This window comes from Ceratotherium simum, chromosome 9 (assembly GCF_057802395.1).
Source record: "Ceratotherium simum simum isolate JZ-2026a chromosome 9, ASM5780239v1, whole genome shotgun sequence".
NCBI classification, from domain to species: domain Eukaryota; kingdom Metazoa; phylum Chordata; class Mammalia; order Perissodactyla; family Rhinocerotidae; genus Ceratotherium; species Ceratotherium simum.
The window spans coordinates 59,994,456-60,015,075 of NC_141908.1; the positions used below are offsets into that span (position 1 = coordinate 59,994,456).

The 20,620-nt window shown below is 35.8% G+C and overlaps 1 protein-coding gene across 1 annotated transcript in view; it reads right to left on the reverse strand.

Moving 5' to 3' along the window:
• CERKL (CERK like autophagy regulator) overlaps positions 1 to 20,620 on the reverse strand; it is a 114,936-nt gene that overhangs the window by 52,608 nt on the left and 41,708 nt on the right. Inside the window, exon 2 of the mRNA XM_014784664.2 lies at positions 15,288 to 15,530. Within this exon, the coding sequence (XP_014640150.2) occupies positions 15,288 to 15,530 (243 nt within the window). The remainder of the gene's footprint in view (positions 1 to 15,287; positions 15,531 to 20,620) is intronic.

Genomic DNA, 20,620 nt, shown 5'->3' on the forward strand with positions numbered 1-20,620 from the left:
GAGTGAACAAGCAGAAAGGAGAGCAAAGAGAGAAAAAAAAGAAAATTTAACCAAATATATCATCCATTTATTTTTACCAGATTTTTATAATAATGATAAAATGAATTTTTATTCATTTTGGAAGATGCAATAGAGTAGACCTATTTCAGTACATCACTTTCCCCAATTAAAAATCCAGACTGAAAAGAAATATACATTACCGGCTTTAGGAAAGTTTTTTTTCCCTGTTCTGCCTAGAAGTCGACCACAGAATTAGTTAAAATAATTAGCATTTAAATACGATTAACTTTATAAAAATCCAATTTGATGAAATAATTGTACATTTAATCCTTCACAAACTATGAAATCACCAAAATGTTAGAGAATAATTTCATGAACATGTTTTAATTCAATGATTTTATCAGTTAGACAGCTTTTCAAAAGTATTCTCTCTGGATCATACATAAGTAATTAGGTGTGACTTTTAAGAGAGTTTTTAGTTATGTGCAGGGCCTCAAAAAAAAAAAATTGCAGTTTTAAGTATTCCAAGAACCGATATTCCATTGTAAAAATAAAGATTCTTGAAAAAGTTTATACACTGTAATATATCTTGTCAAAGAAAACCTGAGCTGGACAGTAGTTACAGCAGTAAAAATAGATTTTATTCAGGATATTGCAATAGGAGGAAAGAGACCTCCATATAAAACTGGGCTCAATTCAGAATACAGCACAGCAACTGGGAATTTATAGCCAAGGAGCAGGGTGGGGGTCAGCGGATGGAAAATTACTAAGAGGAAACACCAAGGGTAAAGGGGATTCTGGTTAAACCTACCTAACAGGATTCTTTGCTGAAGACAGGCCAGGGTGATTGGATATCATTTGGCGGGTCGGGGTGAGGGGGGTGGCTAATGATGGTGGAGGATGAAGAACCTGATCAGATATTGAGGGTGATCAGATATGGAAGGTGAAGGGTTCTAGTTAAAGTGACTCAGCAGGGTTCTTGCTATAAATGGATTTCATAACGAAGTGCACAGATGGGCCTAGGAAAAGGTTCAGGAGCCTGATACTTACATAAAATTAGCCCTGCATTATACAAGATAATGTGTTTCCAAAAGCCCAACAATTTAGTATAAGGAAACTGAGAATGAATTCTGAGGGATATGCTCCACCAAAATGATACTGCTTTGGGATCATTTTTGAAGATGATGGCAGCTGCCTGAAACCAAATTTCGCCACACCAGTTCCGATCCAAGATATCAGTTCTTCCTAAGCTTATTCATAAATGTAATGTGCTCTCCACAAAAATACCAAGTTTTTTTCCAGATCTAGATAAGTTGATACTAAAGTATATATCTAAATATTAACCTGAAAAAACAGGTAGAAAACCCTGGGGGAAAAAAAAAGATCTATGAGAGGAACTAGTCCTACCAAATATTGAAACATACGACAAAGCCTCTTTGAGCAAACACTGACACGTGAATAGACAGACCAATGAAATAGAACAGAAAGCCCAGAAAAACATACGGAAATTTAGTATATGATAAAGGTGGTATCTCAGAACTCCAGGACAAAGACTTTTCAGTAAATGGTGTTGGAACAACTGGATAACTATTTGGGAAAAAGGTAAGGTCGATAACTTCTACTACACACAAAATAAACCCCAAATGGATTTGTTATTAGTGTCATTAAAATAGTGACCCTGTGGACAGCAGAGCAGAACCCCGCGTGGTCTTTTTGCACCATCCTCTCATCTTCCGGTGCTACATCAGACAGTGCTCCACTGCTATTCAGAGGGTTTTCATGGCCAATTTTTTCAGAAGTGAGTGGCCAGGTCCTTCTTCCTAGTCTGTCTTAGTCTGGAAGCTCCGCTGAAACCTGTCCACCATGGGCGACCCTGGTATTTGAAACACCGGTGGCATAGCTTTCAGCATCGCAGCAACTCACAGCCACCAGAGTATGACAACTGACAGATGAGAGGTATGGTTCCCTGACAGGGAAACAACCTTGTGCTGTGGCAGTGAGAGCGCCGAATCTTAACCACTAGCTCACCAGGGCTGGCTCCAAATGGAATTAGAGATATAAAATTAAACTACACAAGTATTAGAAAAAAACATGGACGAATCTCACTATAACCTGGGTGTCAAGAAAGGCTTTCTACTATGACTCAAATACCAGATGCAATAAAGAAAAAGAGTGGCAAATTTAACTACACAAAAATTTTAAAATAAAAACTTCGAATGGCAAAAGCACTGTAAGAAACGTCAAGAGATCAACTGTATACCAGGAGAAAAATATTTGCAACACATATCACAGAAAAGGGCTAATACCGCTAATATATGAAGAACTTTTAAAAGTTGAGGGGAAAAAAGACCAAAAGTATTATGGAAAAATGGGCAAACGCTATGAAGACAATTCATTAGGTATTAAAATGGCCCTTGGACATATGAAAAGATGTTCAACTTCACTCATAGTTTTGAAAAAATGGAAATTAAAACTATATTAACACACCATTTCTCACCTATCACATTGGAAAAATTCTAAAGCATGAAAGTACAATCTGTTGGTGAGGCTGTGAGGAAACAGACACCTCCATATATTGCTGGTAAACATGAAAAATAGTACAAATCCTATGAAAGAGAACTTGTCAATGTCTAACAAAACTACACATGCACTTAGCCTTAAACCCAGAAGTCTACTTCTATAAAGTTACCCTCAAGATGCAATATGCACAAAATTATTTATTGCAGCATTATTTGTAGATATTAGAAACAATCAAAATGCCCAAACATGAGAAAATATTGAATAAAATATGGTACAAACCACATAATGGAGTCTTATATAGCTGTTAAAAAAATAATAATGAGCTCTCTATGAAGTGATATGCAGTGATTTTCAATATATGTAGGTAGGTGAAAAAAGCAAAACATGAAAGAGTTTATATGTTACTTTTTGTGTAAGAAGAGAAATTTAAAAATATACACATATCTGGTAATTTTGCAAAAAAGAAATATAAGTAACATAAACCATAAACCAATGGAATTGATCCCCTGTAAGAGTGAGGTGGAAAGGATACAGGAAGAGGTGTTTTTTCTTTTAGAAACATGTTAACATCCTACATATTAAAAAAATATAATTAAATCAATGAAGATGATGGAGAAAAAAACCTAAAACTGAATACAAACAGAAACAAAGCCAATTGTATTTCAAATGAAGAACTTAACTATTATGAAGGAAAGACAAAGCTAATCCATTTAACTTTTGAACACAATACTTGAAATATATACCTTCAGTCTAGAGGGCCAAAAAAAGAACTGCCAACAAATCTTGAACTCATTTTAGTAGGTTTATTTTTCACAGTGGTATGAAATACCACCGCAGCTATTCTGAAATTATTTTGTGTATATAATATGATTGAGCAAATGGACAAATGTGTTACTGTTGGGAGTCAGAGTTCTTACTATGGAAGAAGGGAGATACAGATATGGAAAGAAGAAAACAAGCAAGAACCTTGTACGACTGGATTGGAATTAGACTTATCGATACAAACTCCTGATTTCTAATGAATATTTCCTAGCTCTGTCTGCTCCAAGAGCCATCTGCAGACCCAGATCTCAGTTTCCCAATACCATTCCCCACCAAAAGGAACCACAACTCCTTAGAGAAATGACTGATTCCCGGGCTGGGCAGGGAAGGTATGAGATAAGCCTGAAATATGCCGTTGTGCCAAAAAGTGAAGAAATGCTCCCAAATTGGTGCAAGCAGGTTGAAAGAACACAGAAACCAGCTTTAACAGGCTCCTGTATCATCTATATACTTTCTCTCTCTCGATTCAGCTGATTTCATGACATAAACATTTTAATTTTTTTCTCTCATCTCCTGGGTGTGACAGATCTAAAATTGCCAGATAAATTTCAGTCATTACTTGTGGATACACTAGTCAACGACATGAAAATGTTAGCAACTGCATGACATTGGCATGAGCAGAGCTTATAATTGCTTTAACTAAAAGTCAAATATAGAATGATATTTTAGAACAAACCAGCCCTCAAACATATAGAACACAGATTACATATGTATAAACTGTAAATAACTATTTTGTTGGCATCCATCACTTTTTGAGTATTTATATATTTGATGTCCAATGACATATGCAGCCAAGAAAGGAGTTATAAGGAGAGCAGGATCTGACCAATACATCAAAGATAGCAGCTAATAGACTTCACCAGGTTAAAATAAGATTCTCTTTGAAGCAAGATTACAGACTATGGAATAAACCCTCTAACTTTTAAAGTGTCAGAATAGCATGGTGTGCTAAGAACACGGGCTGTGGAGCCAAATTGCCTGTGTTTGAATGCTAGTTCCATAACTTAACAGTTTTGTGATCTTGTGCAAATTCTCTACCCCTCTGTTCCTTTTCCCCATCTGTAAAATGGTAATGATGTCCTAGGAATGTTGTGAAAATGAACATCAGTTCATACGTGAAACACTTACATTCCCTGGCACACCAAGAAATCATCATGATGATGATGGTGATAATGATGAATTCTATTGCTATATTAGTGTACACTCTATTAGGGAACTGACAGTCCCTCTCATCCACCCCTCTGCAAAGCCGATGACTACACCTAGCCTTGGAGGGCTAAAGGGTTTGGCACTGAGAATTCTAAAGAAACACAATAAAAACTTGGAGAGCTATGTGATAATAAGAAGAGCTCCTCTTTATTGAGTTCCCCCTGTTTTACACGCATTACATATTTAAGTATCTTAATAACCTAGCAAGACTGGCATTATCAACATCATTTTACAGATAGGAGGCCAAAGGCTCAGAGGAGACATGAAGATAAGGTACACAGCTAGTGGCAAAACCAGGAAGCTAACCTAGATTATGCAAATAAAGATCCCATCAGTCACAATGACTCATTCATAGACCCAGCAATGAAAGATTTTTCCATTTATTTAAGTAAGAGGATGAAAAAAAGAGGACTCAGCTGTGCTATCCAAGGGTGACCATCCTTCTCACCCATCTGGTGGGTCAGGGCTAAATAAATCACCCTATTTCTGACATATTTATTAATATCTGTGGTGAGCAGTTTAAAAAGTCTCAAAACAACCATTTGAGGAGCTCAAACTTGGAAGTCTGTTGATTTTTCACATATGGTAAAATGGAAATCTTTATTTTTGATAGGACATTCAAACAATTCAGAAGTGTCTAAAGAATAAGGCTTTCCTTTCGGAAAGGAAATCACTGGTAAAGGTTGGGCATTTATGCTGTCAGCCTGTTTTGAGCCTTCTAGTCTTAAAGCTCCAAACTCGGGGAACAGGAAAGCCCTGTCCCCTTACATTTCAAAGGGACTCTCTCCTTTGCCAATATCTAGGCTTCAGCACTAGCTGGCTTTCCTAGCTAACCAATTTCATCAGCTTCTCTTCTTCCAGAAATTCCTCAACCTGCATGGCCTCTTGATGGTATCCTTTCCAGTGCTGCCACAAACTTTTTAAAAAAAATATACTTGACAGTAATATATTTAGTTCCAAATACATATCACAGTCAGGTATATTCTGCCTTTCAAGAAACCAATGCTACTCTTCTTTAAAAAATACTAAGGTTAAATCTTTCCATTGGGAGCCATTGTGGTGTAGTGAAAAACGGGTGGTTTTTTTGAGTTGGAAAACCCTGGATTTCAATCTTATTCCACTACTTTACAACTTTGTGACTGAGGACAAGTCAATCAACCTCTCAGAGTTCCTTAGCTATCTGTGGGAATTAAAAAGAAATCTTGGGGCCGGCCAGTGGCATAGCGGTTAAGTTCTCACACTCTGCTTCAGCAGCCTGGGGTTTCACAGGTTCGGATCCCAGTCGCAGACCTACCCACTGCTTATCAAGCCATGCTGTGGTGGCATCCCATATACAAAATGGAGGAAGATGGGCACAGATATTAGCTCAGGGCTAATCTTCCTCACCAAAATGAATAAATAAATAAATAAAAATAAAATCTTGACCACAATTAAAGTGTTGTGACAAGATTTCACTGAGTTAGTTTATGTTAAAAGCAGCTAGGACAATGCCTAACACATACCAGACAAGCAATATATTCAGTTCACTTCACCAAAATTTACTGACCTAGACACTGTGGCAAGTGTTAGAAATAAAATAATAACAACAAACATTTATTGAATACTTTCTATATGTGAAACCCTATTCCAGACTTAAAAAATCTCTGTTCTCAAGAGAGCTTACAGTCTGATCAGGTATCACCTATACAAGCCAACAATTAGAATGTAAGAGACCTTGTGTCCCATCAGAGGTCTGAGAAGCGCTACCAAACCTAAAAGGAAGTGCCTGATGTTGCTGTGTGGTTCAGCTTTGCAGAAGATTTGCTGGTTACACCAGACCCTGAACCATAAACTGAACCTCACTGGGCAAACAAGAGATGAGGAGCATTCTAAACAGAAAGAAGTTCCTAGCTTTGCCACTTAGCATGTGGGAAGTCCCTGAGGTACGAGAGAACACGGCCTGGCATTAGATACTGGAGAGAGCACAGGAACCTGAGCACACACATAGGCTTCACCCTCCCCATCTCTTCTCTTTTCTCTAGGTAAAGTGTGTAACTAGGAGCAACAGAAAATGCACTTTTTCAAAATACAAAATTTTCCACTCAAGGTAATTTTTCAAAGAATAAAAAATAGACGTTTTCTCTTTAATGATGATAAATAAGAAAAAAATGGTTGATTTGAAAATGTTATCACAATGTTTCAACACGTAGTCATTGCAAATATCCACCTACCTGCCTCAAATAGCAACAAATATATTCACACAAGATTATAATAAAATTCCTGGAGTTACATATAACATCTACATAAATACCACACAATTTCATTACCATTAATGGTAATCTAATGAATGCCAGGGGGCTTAATAATAACTTGTCACTTAATATGAAATATTATGTATTTCCTACTTATGCATACTGTGCGAATGCTGCTTTATTACTTTTTACTTCATTTCTTTCCAGTGAAAAAGTTGTTAAATGACAATCCATTATACTCTCATCTAAGGACTGATCCAACTTTTAATCTCTCCTGTAGGCTTATAGCATTTGTGATTTGCTTAGGAAACACTGCTCAACATAAAGCCTGGAAATCAGTCATAAACCAGTACGTTTATATGTATTTTTAAAATTCCTTTAAGCTAATAAAAGAACTGTCTACCATCTTTTTCATAGTGTATGCCCAATTCATTCCAAGGCATTTGAGAAACCTCGATTAATCATGGTGATGGTCATGAGGAGGAATTTTATTAAGGATTGAGAAATGCATTAGAACATTACTGCTCACCTTAAATGTTGAGGGGGAGCTTTAGAACCCCAAGAATCAAGGGTTCTGCATCACAATGTTTGGAAAAGAACACTAGAAAGGGAAAACTTCAAACACGATGTTGTAGCTTCTTTCTAACAAGAAAAGTGTTTGAAGTCCTTTTTTCAGGATAGAGTCTAAACTGTACAGCAAATATCCTTAAGAAGAATTGTAGAGTGTACCACTGACCTGGTAGACAACAGCATGTCGGTTAACGGCTCATGCTGCAGATTCAGAAAGATATGGAGTCGTTCCCAGCCCCTCCACCACGTACTAGCTGTTTAACCTCAGATTAGCAAATTTTTAAACTATTTTAAGCCTTAGTTTTCTCATGTATAAACTAAAAAGTGAGTATAATAATAAAAATAATTTACTTAATGCTACTATTTTCTAACTCATGCATTATTTTAATTCTTCAAACCTCACAACAAAACTCAGAAAATAAGTAATATTATTCCCCTTTTTACATGAGAACATATTTGTAGTTCTTGATGCATTATGAGAATTTAATGAGATGATAAAAATTGCTTACAGAAGTGGCACATGGTAAATGCTTAATAAATGTCAGCTATTATCATTAAGATTTAAAATTTTAAAATAATGACTTCTCTATAATTTATAAAGGAAAAAATATTAACTAATTTATTTAACAGCATGAAAACTTAATTCCATATTTTACTGGCTCTATTTAGCCTTTTGAATATAATCACATGATAAAATGTGACAAAGCATACCTAAATTTTTTTGCAGAGAAGAAACTTAATTACACAAAAGACATAGTCAAAAAGACTACCAAAAGAATTTGAAGTATATCAGAAATAACTTGAGAATGAATATACCTCTTAACTCCTATTCTCAAGGTACTCTGTCTGAGACTGAAGCAGGAATATAATTTTCTTCTATAAAATGCCAATTAATTGTTTTTAAATATAATTATAATCAATTACATGCAAAAATATATCCCTCCCTTAGGATAAAAATGCTCTAGAAGCCAGTGAGAAGCCCTTGGGAAGACGGCCTTGTGTCACTCATCCCAAGTATAAACAGCATTAATAGCTTCTAAAGAGCTAATTCTAGCTTCCCTTCAGCTGAAAGCGTAATGGCTATGAGATGGAGCTGATACTAGTAAGAAAAGAAACGTAGAGGGACAGGAGAAACCCTTGAGGCCTCAGTCAGTCTTTACCAGGCTCTTGTGAACCAGCCCCAAGGTAATACTCTTGAAAAATAAGTGATAACCTTACATGACTCAGGAGCGGATAACTAGCTAATATTTAAGAATATTTAACATAACAACAGGAATATAGAATATACCTATAATTAATCCCTGCAAAGATACCTTTGGTAAGTGTGGAGTGCAGAGTTTTACATACGTTCATTAAATTAAACTTGTGTTGTTCAAATCTTTGACATTTGTGGTTCTCGGCCCTGGCAACACATTAGAACCACTGAAGGGACTTCTCAAGAAACTCATGCCTGGGTTCACCCAGACCTATTTAATCAGAACCTCTGAATTCTCAGACTCAGGAACAGCAAGTCCTAAGGAGGATGAAATTTTTAAAAATGAAATTCATACACACATACGTCATAGCAAAAATGCTATCCTTTTTGATTGCACCCTATTCTTTTACTTTTACGATTTCTCTTTTGTTTGACCATTTTAAATACATTTATTTCACCTTCTCTGCTTGTTCTATTATGTGAAGTTCTTGGGGGTCTGACACTCTAGTTTGGTATGTCTGCAGACTTCTATGGCAATTTTTCACGCTGCTAATTGCTGGAGTGGAAACGGCTCAAAGTGTCAAAGTGGCACTCTCCAGGTTCAAGATAAACAGTATTTTTCCCTATTCTTTATTCAGCAAATTTTGCATGATGTTTCAATACACTTACATTTTCAGTTACAAATTTGCTAAAATTAGAGGTTTGGTTTAACAAGATTTTCTTTTTAGTATGTTAATAGCCTTTGAAAAGCTAAGCAGTGCTATTCGTCATTGAGAATTTAATAGAAACTAGTTTAATTTCACTGTTTTCCTCTGAATGTCCAGCTTAGAAAGCAATAGAAGGTTCAAGGAAGAGAAAAAAATCAAAACTTTCAAGTAAACTTATTTTGTAACTCAATTTCAATAGTTGGTTTGATAAAATATATTTTTCTTATATTTGAATTGATTTGTAACCAATATCTTACAAAGTTATAGAAAGAAAAAATACATTGAAATATATTCAATAAGTAACTTTTATTGAAAAGAATAAAATTACATGGACATTCTCTGATAGCTCAAAACCTGTGGTTGCCATAGTCAGAGTATACTTGGGTAGCTAAAAACTATCATGAGGTCTCCATTTGCCTGGAGGTGAGCAAGAAAGGCAGGACAGGTTAAATATTTGAATAGGCTATCATCCCTAGGATGACAAATCAGAGATATTCAAATGTTTTAGTTTTGGAAGCTTTGTTCAAACAAAGCTTTATTCAGAACTACTAAACAAAACATATCGATTAGGAGCTAGACTTGCTCAAGAGTGAGTGACAGGTACAGATTCCATCCAGTGAGGCAGGTCTTGGGGGATGGGGTGGTGACACTCCACAGAGCCCAGTTTGAAACCACTACAGGAGGCACACATCACATGACCTTCATTGGACAGAGTACTTCAAGTGGGACTGGACTTTGATGTTTACCTTTAAACAGTTTCTACATTATTTTACTATATATTGGTAGTAAAACATATTCAAAAGTGACATGCATGATTTTAACGTCCAACTCAACTGGTCATAAAACAAAGTCTTAAAAATCCCTTTTTTAGTGCTTCAAAAGAGAAACTACTCATATTTTAGACATAATGTCCTTGCAGAAAATAACTTGTCCCTAAGGAGACAAGTGTTGCCAATTCAAATAGTGCACAACCAAATGTCTGAAGCTATCATACTTTTGACATATAACGACTGCTCATTTTTAAATAATCATTATAATGTTGATTTCCAGCTTATTTTTCCTTATACGTACATCACTTGGCAGCAAATCCAAGTAAAACTTCACATTGTTCTGTTCTCCCAAGAAAATTTTTGCCTAGTTCATGATAATATAATTGATGATATAGCTTAGATTAAAAAAAAAGCCCAAATACACATTCATCATGACTTTCTTATACAAGACAACATAAATATTAAACAGAATCAATGTTTTAAGAAGCTCTCGTTTTTGCTATCAAGGAAAGCATCCTATGAAGACTAACATTACCACCATATGGGAAACAGGTTTGAAATCCAGTGGGAAACTAGGAAAAATTGTTGTTCTTAGGGATAAAAAAAATATATTTAAGGAATTTTTCCATTTTCTTTATTTTTCATAGCTTAAAACTGAGTGAGACTGTTGAAATAGAAGCTAAGAGCAGACTACATTACAAGGACAAAATATATCAAATATGGTTCATCTATATTTGCCTACTTCATGAAATTAACATTTACAAATGAAACAGAAAACTATATCAGAAGTAACAATCAGATATGCGCTAAAAATGCCTTTGTTAGTTATCTCAGGGTAACTATTAAATATTACAAGTAAATTAGCAAACCTAAATATAACAACAAAATTCACTAGTCCTATGCTAGAAGAGTTCTTATGTATATTTTTTGACAATTCTTTCTATTTTTTAGTTCTGGCTTTTGTCTTCTCTGCCTATTTTAATATATGGGTATCCTCCAAGTCTGTATTCAGCCCTCTGCTTTTGTTTTTCTAACTCTATGCTACTTCCTTGCAAGCTTTCATCTGTTCCCATCACATCAACTCTTTTTCACCTGTTCATGTATTCCTCTCAAAAATGCCAGCCTGCTAAATGCCTCCAACAGGATATTGTAATATATCTCAAATGTGTCTAAACCAGAATGTCTTTCCTTCAGATCAACCAGTGTCCTGATTTCACTACATCTGTTAATGACATTACCATTTTCCAAGTTACTTGGGCATAAGGTTTTAGAGGTTTTCGGTTTTATTTTTGTTTTGTTTCCCTTTTTCTTCTCTTCCACAGCCTTCTGCTAAATCCTCCACGGGAGATCAGCCAGTTCAACTCCTATAAAATCTTTCAGTTTATAGCAGCCCTGAATATCACCTGAGGGGTACTTTGTTTTGTCCTCCTGTAGAGGGTACCTGTCTGAAAGCTTATGAATATGCTTTAAAGTATAGGTTATGGTTGCTAGAGAAAAGGTTGGTTCAGGGCCAGAGATGCTCGCAATTCACCATTTCCATGAAACCCAAATGTGCAGAAACTAGACTACACTCTAATTGAATAAAAATTAACATATTTAGTGCACACACATGCTATATTTAAAGTTATGGAGGTTTATCTTTGCATCACAGGTAAAAAGAAAAAGCAAAAAAGACTGTGTTAAATGACTTGCACCACAATAACTACATATCAGGCTTATCACTGACTACATATCAGCCTTAATCAACCACATGTTTTAAAGATTTGAATTTCTGAATCAATGAACAATTGTTATGAGCCCTATTAGTCTGTTTGAATCTTCATTGTGGCCCTTAACACATTTATAATACGAATTTTCTTGTCTGTCTCTCAGGGCAAGAGTGTTCTACACAGGATTACATCTCATTCAGTTTTGTATTCCCAGCACTTAACACAATGCCTGATACAAGACGTGTGTTGGATCAATTAACCTATACTGTCTATTAGTCAATAAATTTAAAGTGACTTTTCTATTACTAAGAATAAAAAAGATACTGGCCTCAACTGTGTTAAAAAAATTTGGGATGTAAAAGGATTCAACTTATTTTCAAATAAAAATTGAAACAGTTCTAATACTCCTTGTTTACATTTATAAACGCACTTTAATCTGGTCATTCTTTCTCAATTAGTCTTAAAACTTCAAGTATTTGCAAGTTGCCTTCTTCATCCTTCTAGTGCTGCCAATTTGTTCTTTCCTCAAAAATTCATCGTATCTTATTCATGTGCACATTTGAAAATAACTCAATACCCAAATATACTAAAATTATAATTGCTAGACTAATTAGACTAAAAGACCAACTAGTTGAGGCTTTTAATGTCTTTTTAATATTTTTCTTAACAGAAGAAAAAAAGGAGATAAAGATGAAAAAGGTTGGCAGGAAAAAATTCCATTTGCTGATTAGAGACAACATTCAAAATAAATCAATGCAAAAATATTTTTTAAAAAAATCTGGTGTTGCCACAGAACCAGATAAAAACAAGGCCTTTGGATTTAAAATAGTGATGTCTAATATTCAAATGTAAGTCATTTATATCGTTGTGATGTAAATTTGTATCTATCACCCCTCAAACTTAAGTCAAGTCTGCTTCAAACACGAATTCCTTGGGTGGGGACTTTTAAAAATTTTTTTGGAAACCAATAAACAATCACCATCTGCCAAACCTGATGCAGTATAGCCCAGAATAGGGACAGTGGATGTGAGACAGGAAGATAATCCACAAATAGACCTAACTCCATGGAAATCAGAGCCAGAGAAGACCAGGAAAAAGTAAGCAATTACTCCTACTCCAGAAAGACTGGGAAAGACACAGACCCCCTGCACTTGTAGAATAAGGCTTGAGTCAATTGCAGTATTTGACTCTCAGATGATAGGCACTTTAATGAACACACGGATCACATGGATTTGAAAGTGAAAGAAACATCAAGAAAAATGTTCTACGATTGTAACCTTAAAAAGGAAAAGTCAGTGCAATATAATGTTTGGTAGAGAGCTTTGGAGCCTCGACCATTCAATTATGTATGACGAAGCTGACCCAGAACCGTCTTTGTAGGGGGAAAAGGAGGAGTTGGCTCTTCCTACAGGACTTGCTGAGCCCACTTGGGGTCAGAGATGGAGCAGTTATTCACTCAGACGATCTTGGTTATGTTCCTTCATTTTTACTAGATGATTTCAATCCTGTTTTGTTTGTTTGTTTGCATTGGTTGATTTCAAACGTCAATCTATTTGCTTTTAATCAGCAAAATCACTCTAGATTCCAGGACCATGCCAGAGAACATATCCCCATATATTTTACTGCCTCCAACTCTTATGAAAATCAAAGGTACAAAGAGTAACATTCCCAGAGGACAATAGCCTACAAGATATGTAGTTTATTCATCTCTGTAATTTGCCTATGTTTTAAGCCTAACCCAAATCAAAACATTATCCATTAAGCTGAAAAAATATTTGGACAGTGTTTTTTTGTTTTTGTGCATGTGTTTTGAACAAGTCCCTCTACTTCTATAAAATTGCTTTTACTAAATTGAGCTCTGTTGTGATGTCCTCTGCTTATTCACTATTGGTTTTATGGGTGAGACACACTGAGGAAATTGCCTCTCACATCCCTCAGCCAGCCCTTCATGAGCCCCGTGGGAGAAGATTTCCTCAGACGTTCAGGGCAAGGAAGAGCTTTGCTTCTCCTAATCACATGACACATTCTTATTTTATAGACCATGCAAGTCTCATGAGCACCTGCCCATGTAAGGAAATTTAATTCAACTGAACTTATTAATTTTTCATTTTTATTTTAACTTTTTTAAATCTCATCACATGACTTTAAAATAAGAATACCATAAAACACACGGTTAAAGTGAAATGTTTTTAGTTAAATATGTATATTCTCTGTGTTTCCAGAGAGATGAACTAAACTATGGCCTCTGTAGTTTCCTGCCTTCTTGAAAGAATCGTCTCCTTGAAGGTCTCAGTGGGGCTAACAAGGAAGCATGGGGCCACTTAGTAACAGGATCTTCTAGTTTTAATACGTCATTTCAGCTCCTTTTCTATGGGCATGACCTTATCAGCTTGGCCACTCTTGACCAATTTGTGTCCTCAGTTTTGTTGACCAATGATGCGTAGCCTGAAACTTTCTAACATCACCACATGCCTGCACTTTGTCTGGCACCCATCTCTGTCCTGTGTCATCCTACCCCAAACTGTGCCACCAACTACACCACCTGTCTCTACCCTGATCAATCTGGCAAACAGGAAGAAATGAGCTAAAAACCAAGCAAGCAAGATTTACAAATCTATGAGGAAAAAAAAAATCAATCTTAAAATTTAGTTTGATTATATTTTAACTGGATACCTTCCAGAAATCCAAATTGCATTGTATTTGAATTCACTCATTTTATTTAGTATGTAAAATATATAGAAATTTCAGATACACTAAATTCATTAGGAGATACCATGCTGATAAATATAGTCTCTTTTCTCTGGCTATTAACCTTTAGAAAAATCTACCCTGAAATAGACAACTTAAATATTATCTTCAAAAAACTGTTATTCTCAAGCTACCCAATACATATATGTACTTTCCATCAATGTTTAGGTGGAAAGAAAATAAATTCTAATATAAACTCAAGGGAGACATTAACAGAAAAATAAATATGCTTTCAAAAACAACTCTCAAGTGAACAAAATTATTTAAGAACTGTGTTATTTCAGATTATCAAAGCTTCTTTACCGAAGTGGTCATTCAAGAGTTACTTCCTAACTCATTCCATGAGACCAGCACTATCCTGATATCAAAGCCAGACAGAGATACTACAAGGAAAAAAAAAAAAACTACAGACCAAATCTCTTACAAATATTAATGTAAAAATCCTCAACAAAAGACCAGGAAACCAAAGTCAATAACATGTTAAAAGAATTATATACCATGACCAAGTGGGATTTATTCTCACTTGGAATGCAAGGATGGTTCAACATTTGAAAATCAATCAATGTAACACACCACATGAACAGAATGAAGGAAAAAAATTATATGATCATCTCAATTAACGTAGAAAAAGCATGTGACAAAAGTCAACTCTTTTATGATTAAAACATTCAACAAGCTAGGAACAGAAGGAAACTACCTCAAAATAATCAAGGGTAACTGTATTCATAAATACAATATCATGTTTAGATTAATAAACTACATCAAGGAAACTAGAGTTATTAAAAATTCTCATAAGGAGTACTTACCTGCCAAAATTTTCTTGAACTGTCTAAACCATACATCACAGTGGTCTTCACTTAAATTAATAAGATCAAGTGTAGAATCTTTTAATTTATTTTGTTTCGTTTTCAAACATATGAAGAGTGTGATACCTAACAAAGTACCACTTCTCTGCTGTTTTGCAGAATAACGTCGCTTCAGTTTGACAGAGAATATGTCCTTCAGTTCAATAAATTCTTCTTTACATAGTAAATCATACTTGAAATCACCTGAAAAGAAATTAAATTTTCCAATCAAAATCACTGTGTCCATCTTATATGTTTGAATCATCAATAGAGAAAACCCAGAAAATCCTTATCATTGTAATTTTACTGATTGTGCTTTATGTCAGTCCCTGTATGAGATGGGTGGTAAGTAAAGAAAAATTAGGTCTATTTTCCCAAGAATGAGAAAATAGAAAAATGAAAGAAAGTCCCTGCCACACAAGGCCTAGGACATTCAGAATCTGAAGTTATTCAATATATGAAGAATTACAAGAACATAAACAAAGCAACATTTCAGTAATAAATTAGTATCATACAAGAATCTCCTTGGTACTAACAGAGACAGAGTCAAGTAATGGAAAGAACAGAATTCGTTAACAGAAGTGAGTTTAGGGAACACGTAAAGGAAAGGCAGTGTACATTCCAGGTTGAGTAACACACGTGCAAAAAGAAGCAAAGTAAGATTACTATGAGTAGGAAACATGAATTCCTGCCAATCTAGAAAGAAAGATCCACCTGAATCTTACCACAGTCAGACTTTATTTTATACAGATCTTCCTTGACTTACGATGGAGTTACATTCTGATAAGCCCATCGTAAGTTGAAAATATTGTAAGTCAAACTGCATTTAATACACCTAACCTACCAAACATCATAAGCTTAGCTGAGCGTATCTTAAACATGCTCAGAACACTGACATTAGCCTACAGCTGGGCAAAATCATCTAACACAAAGCCTATTTTATAATAAAGCGTTGAACATCTCATGTCATTTATCGAGTCCTGAAAGTAAAGAACAGAATGGTTGTATGAGTACAGAATGCCTATAAGTGTATTGGTTGTTTATCTTCATGATCGCAAGGCTGACTGGGAGCTGCGGCTCACTGCCGCTGCCCAGAATCACGAGGGAATACTGAACCTCACATTGTTAGCCTGAGAAAAGATCAAAATTCAAAGTATGGTTTCTACTGAATGTGCATTGCTTTAAGCATATGATTTCATCATAAAGTTGAAAAAATCATAAGTCAAACACTGTTGAGTTGAGGGACCACCTGTAGTGGCATGAAATCTTATTGGTTATGTTAAGCTACAGGCCAGAAAATAACTGTTGTGGTGAAGGTCCATTTCAGCTGACCCTCAAAGTAGGAGTGTTTTATACTTTTCAAAAAGTACTTCCAAAACTTCCACTCTGGCCAACATGGATTAACAAGGACTGGTTTTACATTCTGCCTGAAATAACTAAAAGAGCACACAAGATATATGAAACATCAGTTTTCAGATATCGGACATCAGGTAGCACAGGACAGTGATCCCTGGGAGAGGAGAACACAGGAGCTATATGACTGCCCCCATCCACTGCCTGGAGAGGGCTTCCTAGCCACAGTGCAGGGAGGGAAATCTGATGGAGCCTGGTTGTCTCTCTGAGTTGAGGGGGAGTTAGGAGGCCAGGAAAGCCAAGAAGACTAGAGTTCACTGGACAAATTACTGGAGAGGAGAGAGCTGCAGAGAGAGGTAGACCTGCTGAGGTCCTCCTTGATCCTTCAGCTAAGTACGGACCAGCACATGTGCGAGGCCAGGGAAAGAGCTACCCAAAGGATTCAAGAGAATGATGTTCAGAGCTCACACAGGTGTTCCCACCAGCCAAAGGGGAAAAATACTAAAATTCGGGGGACACTGGGGAAAGTACCTAGAAGAGTATTGTCTCATTAGTGAGCTGACTAAAGGCCACTCTGATTACACCTAACAAAGTAAAAGCAAGCCGCAAAAGGATTAAACTGTTTCCAAGTAACTTAAATATTTATAAGAACATAAAAATATTCAGCTACTCTATAAATTAACAATATCTATCATTCAAAAATTTCTACCCATGTAGAAAAGCAGAAAAATATGACCCATGATAGAAATAATCAATAAAAACAAATGCAGAAGTGACACCAGCGCTAAAACAGCCACAGGAAGCCAAGGTCCTCTCTCAGCTTCCTTAGCCCTTAAATAGGAACAATGATATTCTCAGATCAGCACAAGGACTCTCAGGTGCTTTGAGAAGTTCCTTCTCTGCATTCTCAGGGAGTTGTTTTGTTCTCTCCCAACTGTTCAGCAAACTATAGCCCAATTGCTCACAAAGCACATGTACCACTAAAAAACAAACCAAGAAAGAAGCCCTTTTCTCAATGTTTATAGTGGTGGGATAGGGTGAACCCAAAGTCAGTTTTTCAGGCCTGTCATTTCCTCAGAAGTCTAGGCTTCAGGTCTGGGTATAGTCCTCTTCTATTGTCACCCAGCGACCTAGGATTCAATACCCTCAAAGTATCCATTCAGCAGTAAATATGTCTATGTTTTAGAAAACAAACCGTCATCACTATTACTACAATTATCATTTAAATTAATCAATAGACTGAAAGTACTGTATTATTATAAGCCAAAATATTCCATACGCTTTAATGAACTGAATGATTCACCTCACCCCTTTGCTGTAAATACTCATGGATTAACCTATGTTGGTAAGATTGACTTTTCTCTAGTACAATGATTCTCAAACTCTTTGGTCTCAGAACGTGTTTACATTCTTAAAGATTGAGGACCCCAAATAACTTTTGTTTACGTAGGTTATCTCTATCGATATTTATTGTATTAGACATTAAAATTGAGACTTTTTAAAACACAAGAATACAAAGCACATACTCCATCAGTGCAAGGATGTCACCACATATCTCATAGCCTCTGGAAAATTCCACTGTATCCTTGGGAGACAATGAGAGTGAAAATGGCAAATAAGTTCTTAGTAATATTATGAAAACAGCTTTGACCTCACTAACTCCCTGAAAGGGTCCTAGACCACACTTTGAAAATGATGCTTTAGCATATTTTAGATTGTTTGTTCCCTTTGGTCATATAATGAATTTATGACCTTTTACAGACTTACCTTTTCAATTAACTAAAATTCTTGTTTCCATTTTAATACTCTCAATTGTCACAGACTGACCAGTGAAAATTCCTCCAGTCAGCCTCTTTTGTTACAATTTCCAGATGTCTCTGAAAATAACCTTTCTTTCTTATAACAGCATAATGTTTCAAGCTCATCTGGACTCCTCAAGGAGCCCTGATTCCTTTTAGGGAAGAATACATTAGAAACTAATAGCTTGGGACCGGCTCCGTGGCCTAGTGGTTAACTGCGCGCGCTCTGCTGCTGGCGGCCCGGGGTTAGGATCCCGGGTGCACACCGATGCACTGCTTCTCTGGCCATGCTGAGACCGCATCCCACGTACAGCAACTAGAAAGATGTGCAGCTATGACGTACAACTACCTACTGGAGCTTTGGGGGAAAATAAATTAATTAATTAAAAAAAAAAAAAGAAAAGAAACTAAAAGCTTGATAGTATGTATTATACACAAGGAAAACCAAGCTTTCGCACAGTAAATCATCAGTAACATACTTGCGCCTGGTAAGCTTATTACTAGTTATCTGCACTTGTTGAGCAGGTAGGCATATGGCCTACCTGGATCTCTAGAACACTTGAGAGTGACCAGGGAGATCTTACATCCTTCTTCTACCTTCAAGAATGAAGCAGGCTTGTCAAAGGCCCTGACAAATCCTCTCCTTACAGGATATAATGGACTGTATAGTAAATGGTGACCCGTGAAGCATAAAGAAGCTTGCCTTTCTTATAGAGGTGCTGCTGGGTGTCTGCTCCATACAGCTGAATGTGTACAGATGAGTTGTATCACTTACCTACCTTAAAGGAATTTGTATCCTTGCTTATATCTGTGAGTACTTTCCCAAAAATCAGTTAGTCAAACAATTAATAAAGTTGAACATCTTTTCATTTATTTATTTTTCATTTGTATCTCTTAAAAGAGTTGCCTCTACACACGTATTTTCCTATTTCTATGTAGTTGCTTGTCTATTTGTCACTAATTTGTAAGAGTCCTTCAGATATTCTTGAAATTAGTCCTTTAGCATATATGTATGCACTTATGTATGTATATGTCGTAAATAACTTCTTCCAGGCTAATCTTATAATATTGGTTATGACTTGTGTTTCATGTAATTTTTCTTTATGTAGTCAAACATACAACAAATAAGAGCTCCAAGGAAGGGAGAGAGGGAGGAAAGAAGAAAAGAAACAAAGAACCATTGAGAGAAAGAAAAAATAAAAGGGATAAAATAAACTCTTCTTTTCACCTGAAGTCCTGTATTGTAGTCTGAATTCTTTACCCTGAGTGCATTACTTTGGCAGTAAACAACTCAATGACTAATCCAATTTAAAACCTCTTGTAAATTGCAAATTTAAAGACACTAAACCAACAGCCAAGATCAAACTTAGCAGAGAAAACCAGAAGAATTTCTGGAAACAAGGCAAGAATACCTATTATTACTCTCCCTATTTCCAATTATTCTGGACATTCTGGCCAATACCATACATAAGGAAAATAAAATCCAGTACAACAATTGGTGGTGGAAGGGACAGAGGGGGAGCTGAAACTATAGCTATTTACAGATGAAACACAATGTATTTGCAAAATCCAAAAGAATCAACTTAAAATCATTTGAACTAATAAGAGTAGCCAGTATACCAGTATACCAGTATACCAGTAAGGAAGCTGGTATACTGATAAATATATCAATACCCAGGAAGAAGGCATAATGGGATAAAGAGATCCCATGCCAATTAACATTTTATACCTAAGAATAAATTTACCAAAATGATCCTAGACTTGTGGGGGGGGTGGGGGGGTGGGAGGGGGAAGCCATTCAAAATACACTGAGAGACAAAGAATTGAATAAATGGAGACATACCAAGTTCCAAGATAACATACTTTCTATGCCAGTATTATCATTATTAATAACTACTTATAATGCAATCTCAATCAAAATCTCAATGGTATTTTCTTTGATGTAAGGGGCAAGGAGCCTAATCAATGATTTGCAAATTTTCTTAGAATAAATATATTACACTAATGAAGAAAATGATTTAAAAATAGAGTAATGGGGGGGGAGTAATGTTTAATAATTAAAACATCTGGGAATAGATAAATAAATGGTCCAAAGAAACTTTGTATACAGTTAAAAAGTCACTAATGTGATAATGGTGGCAT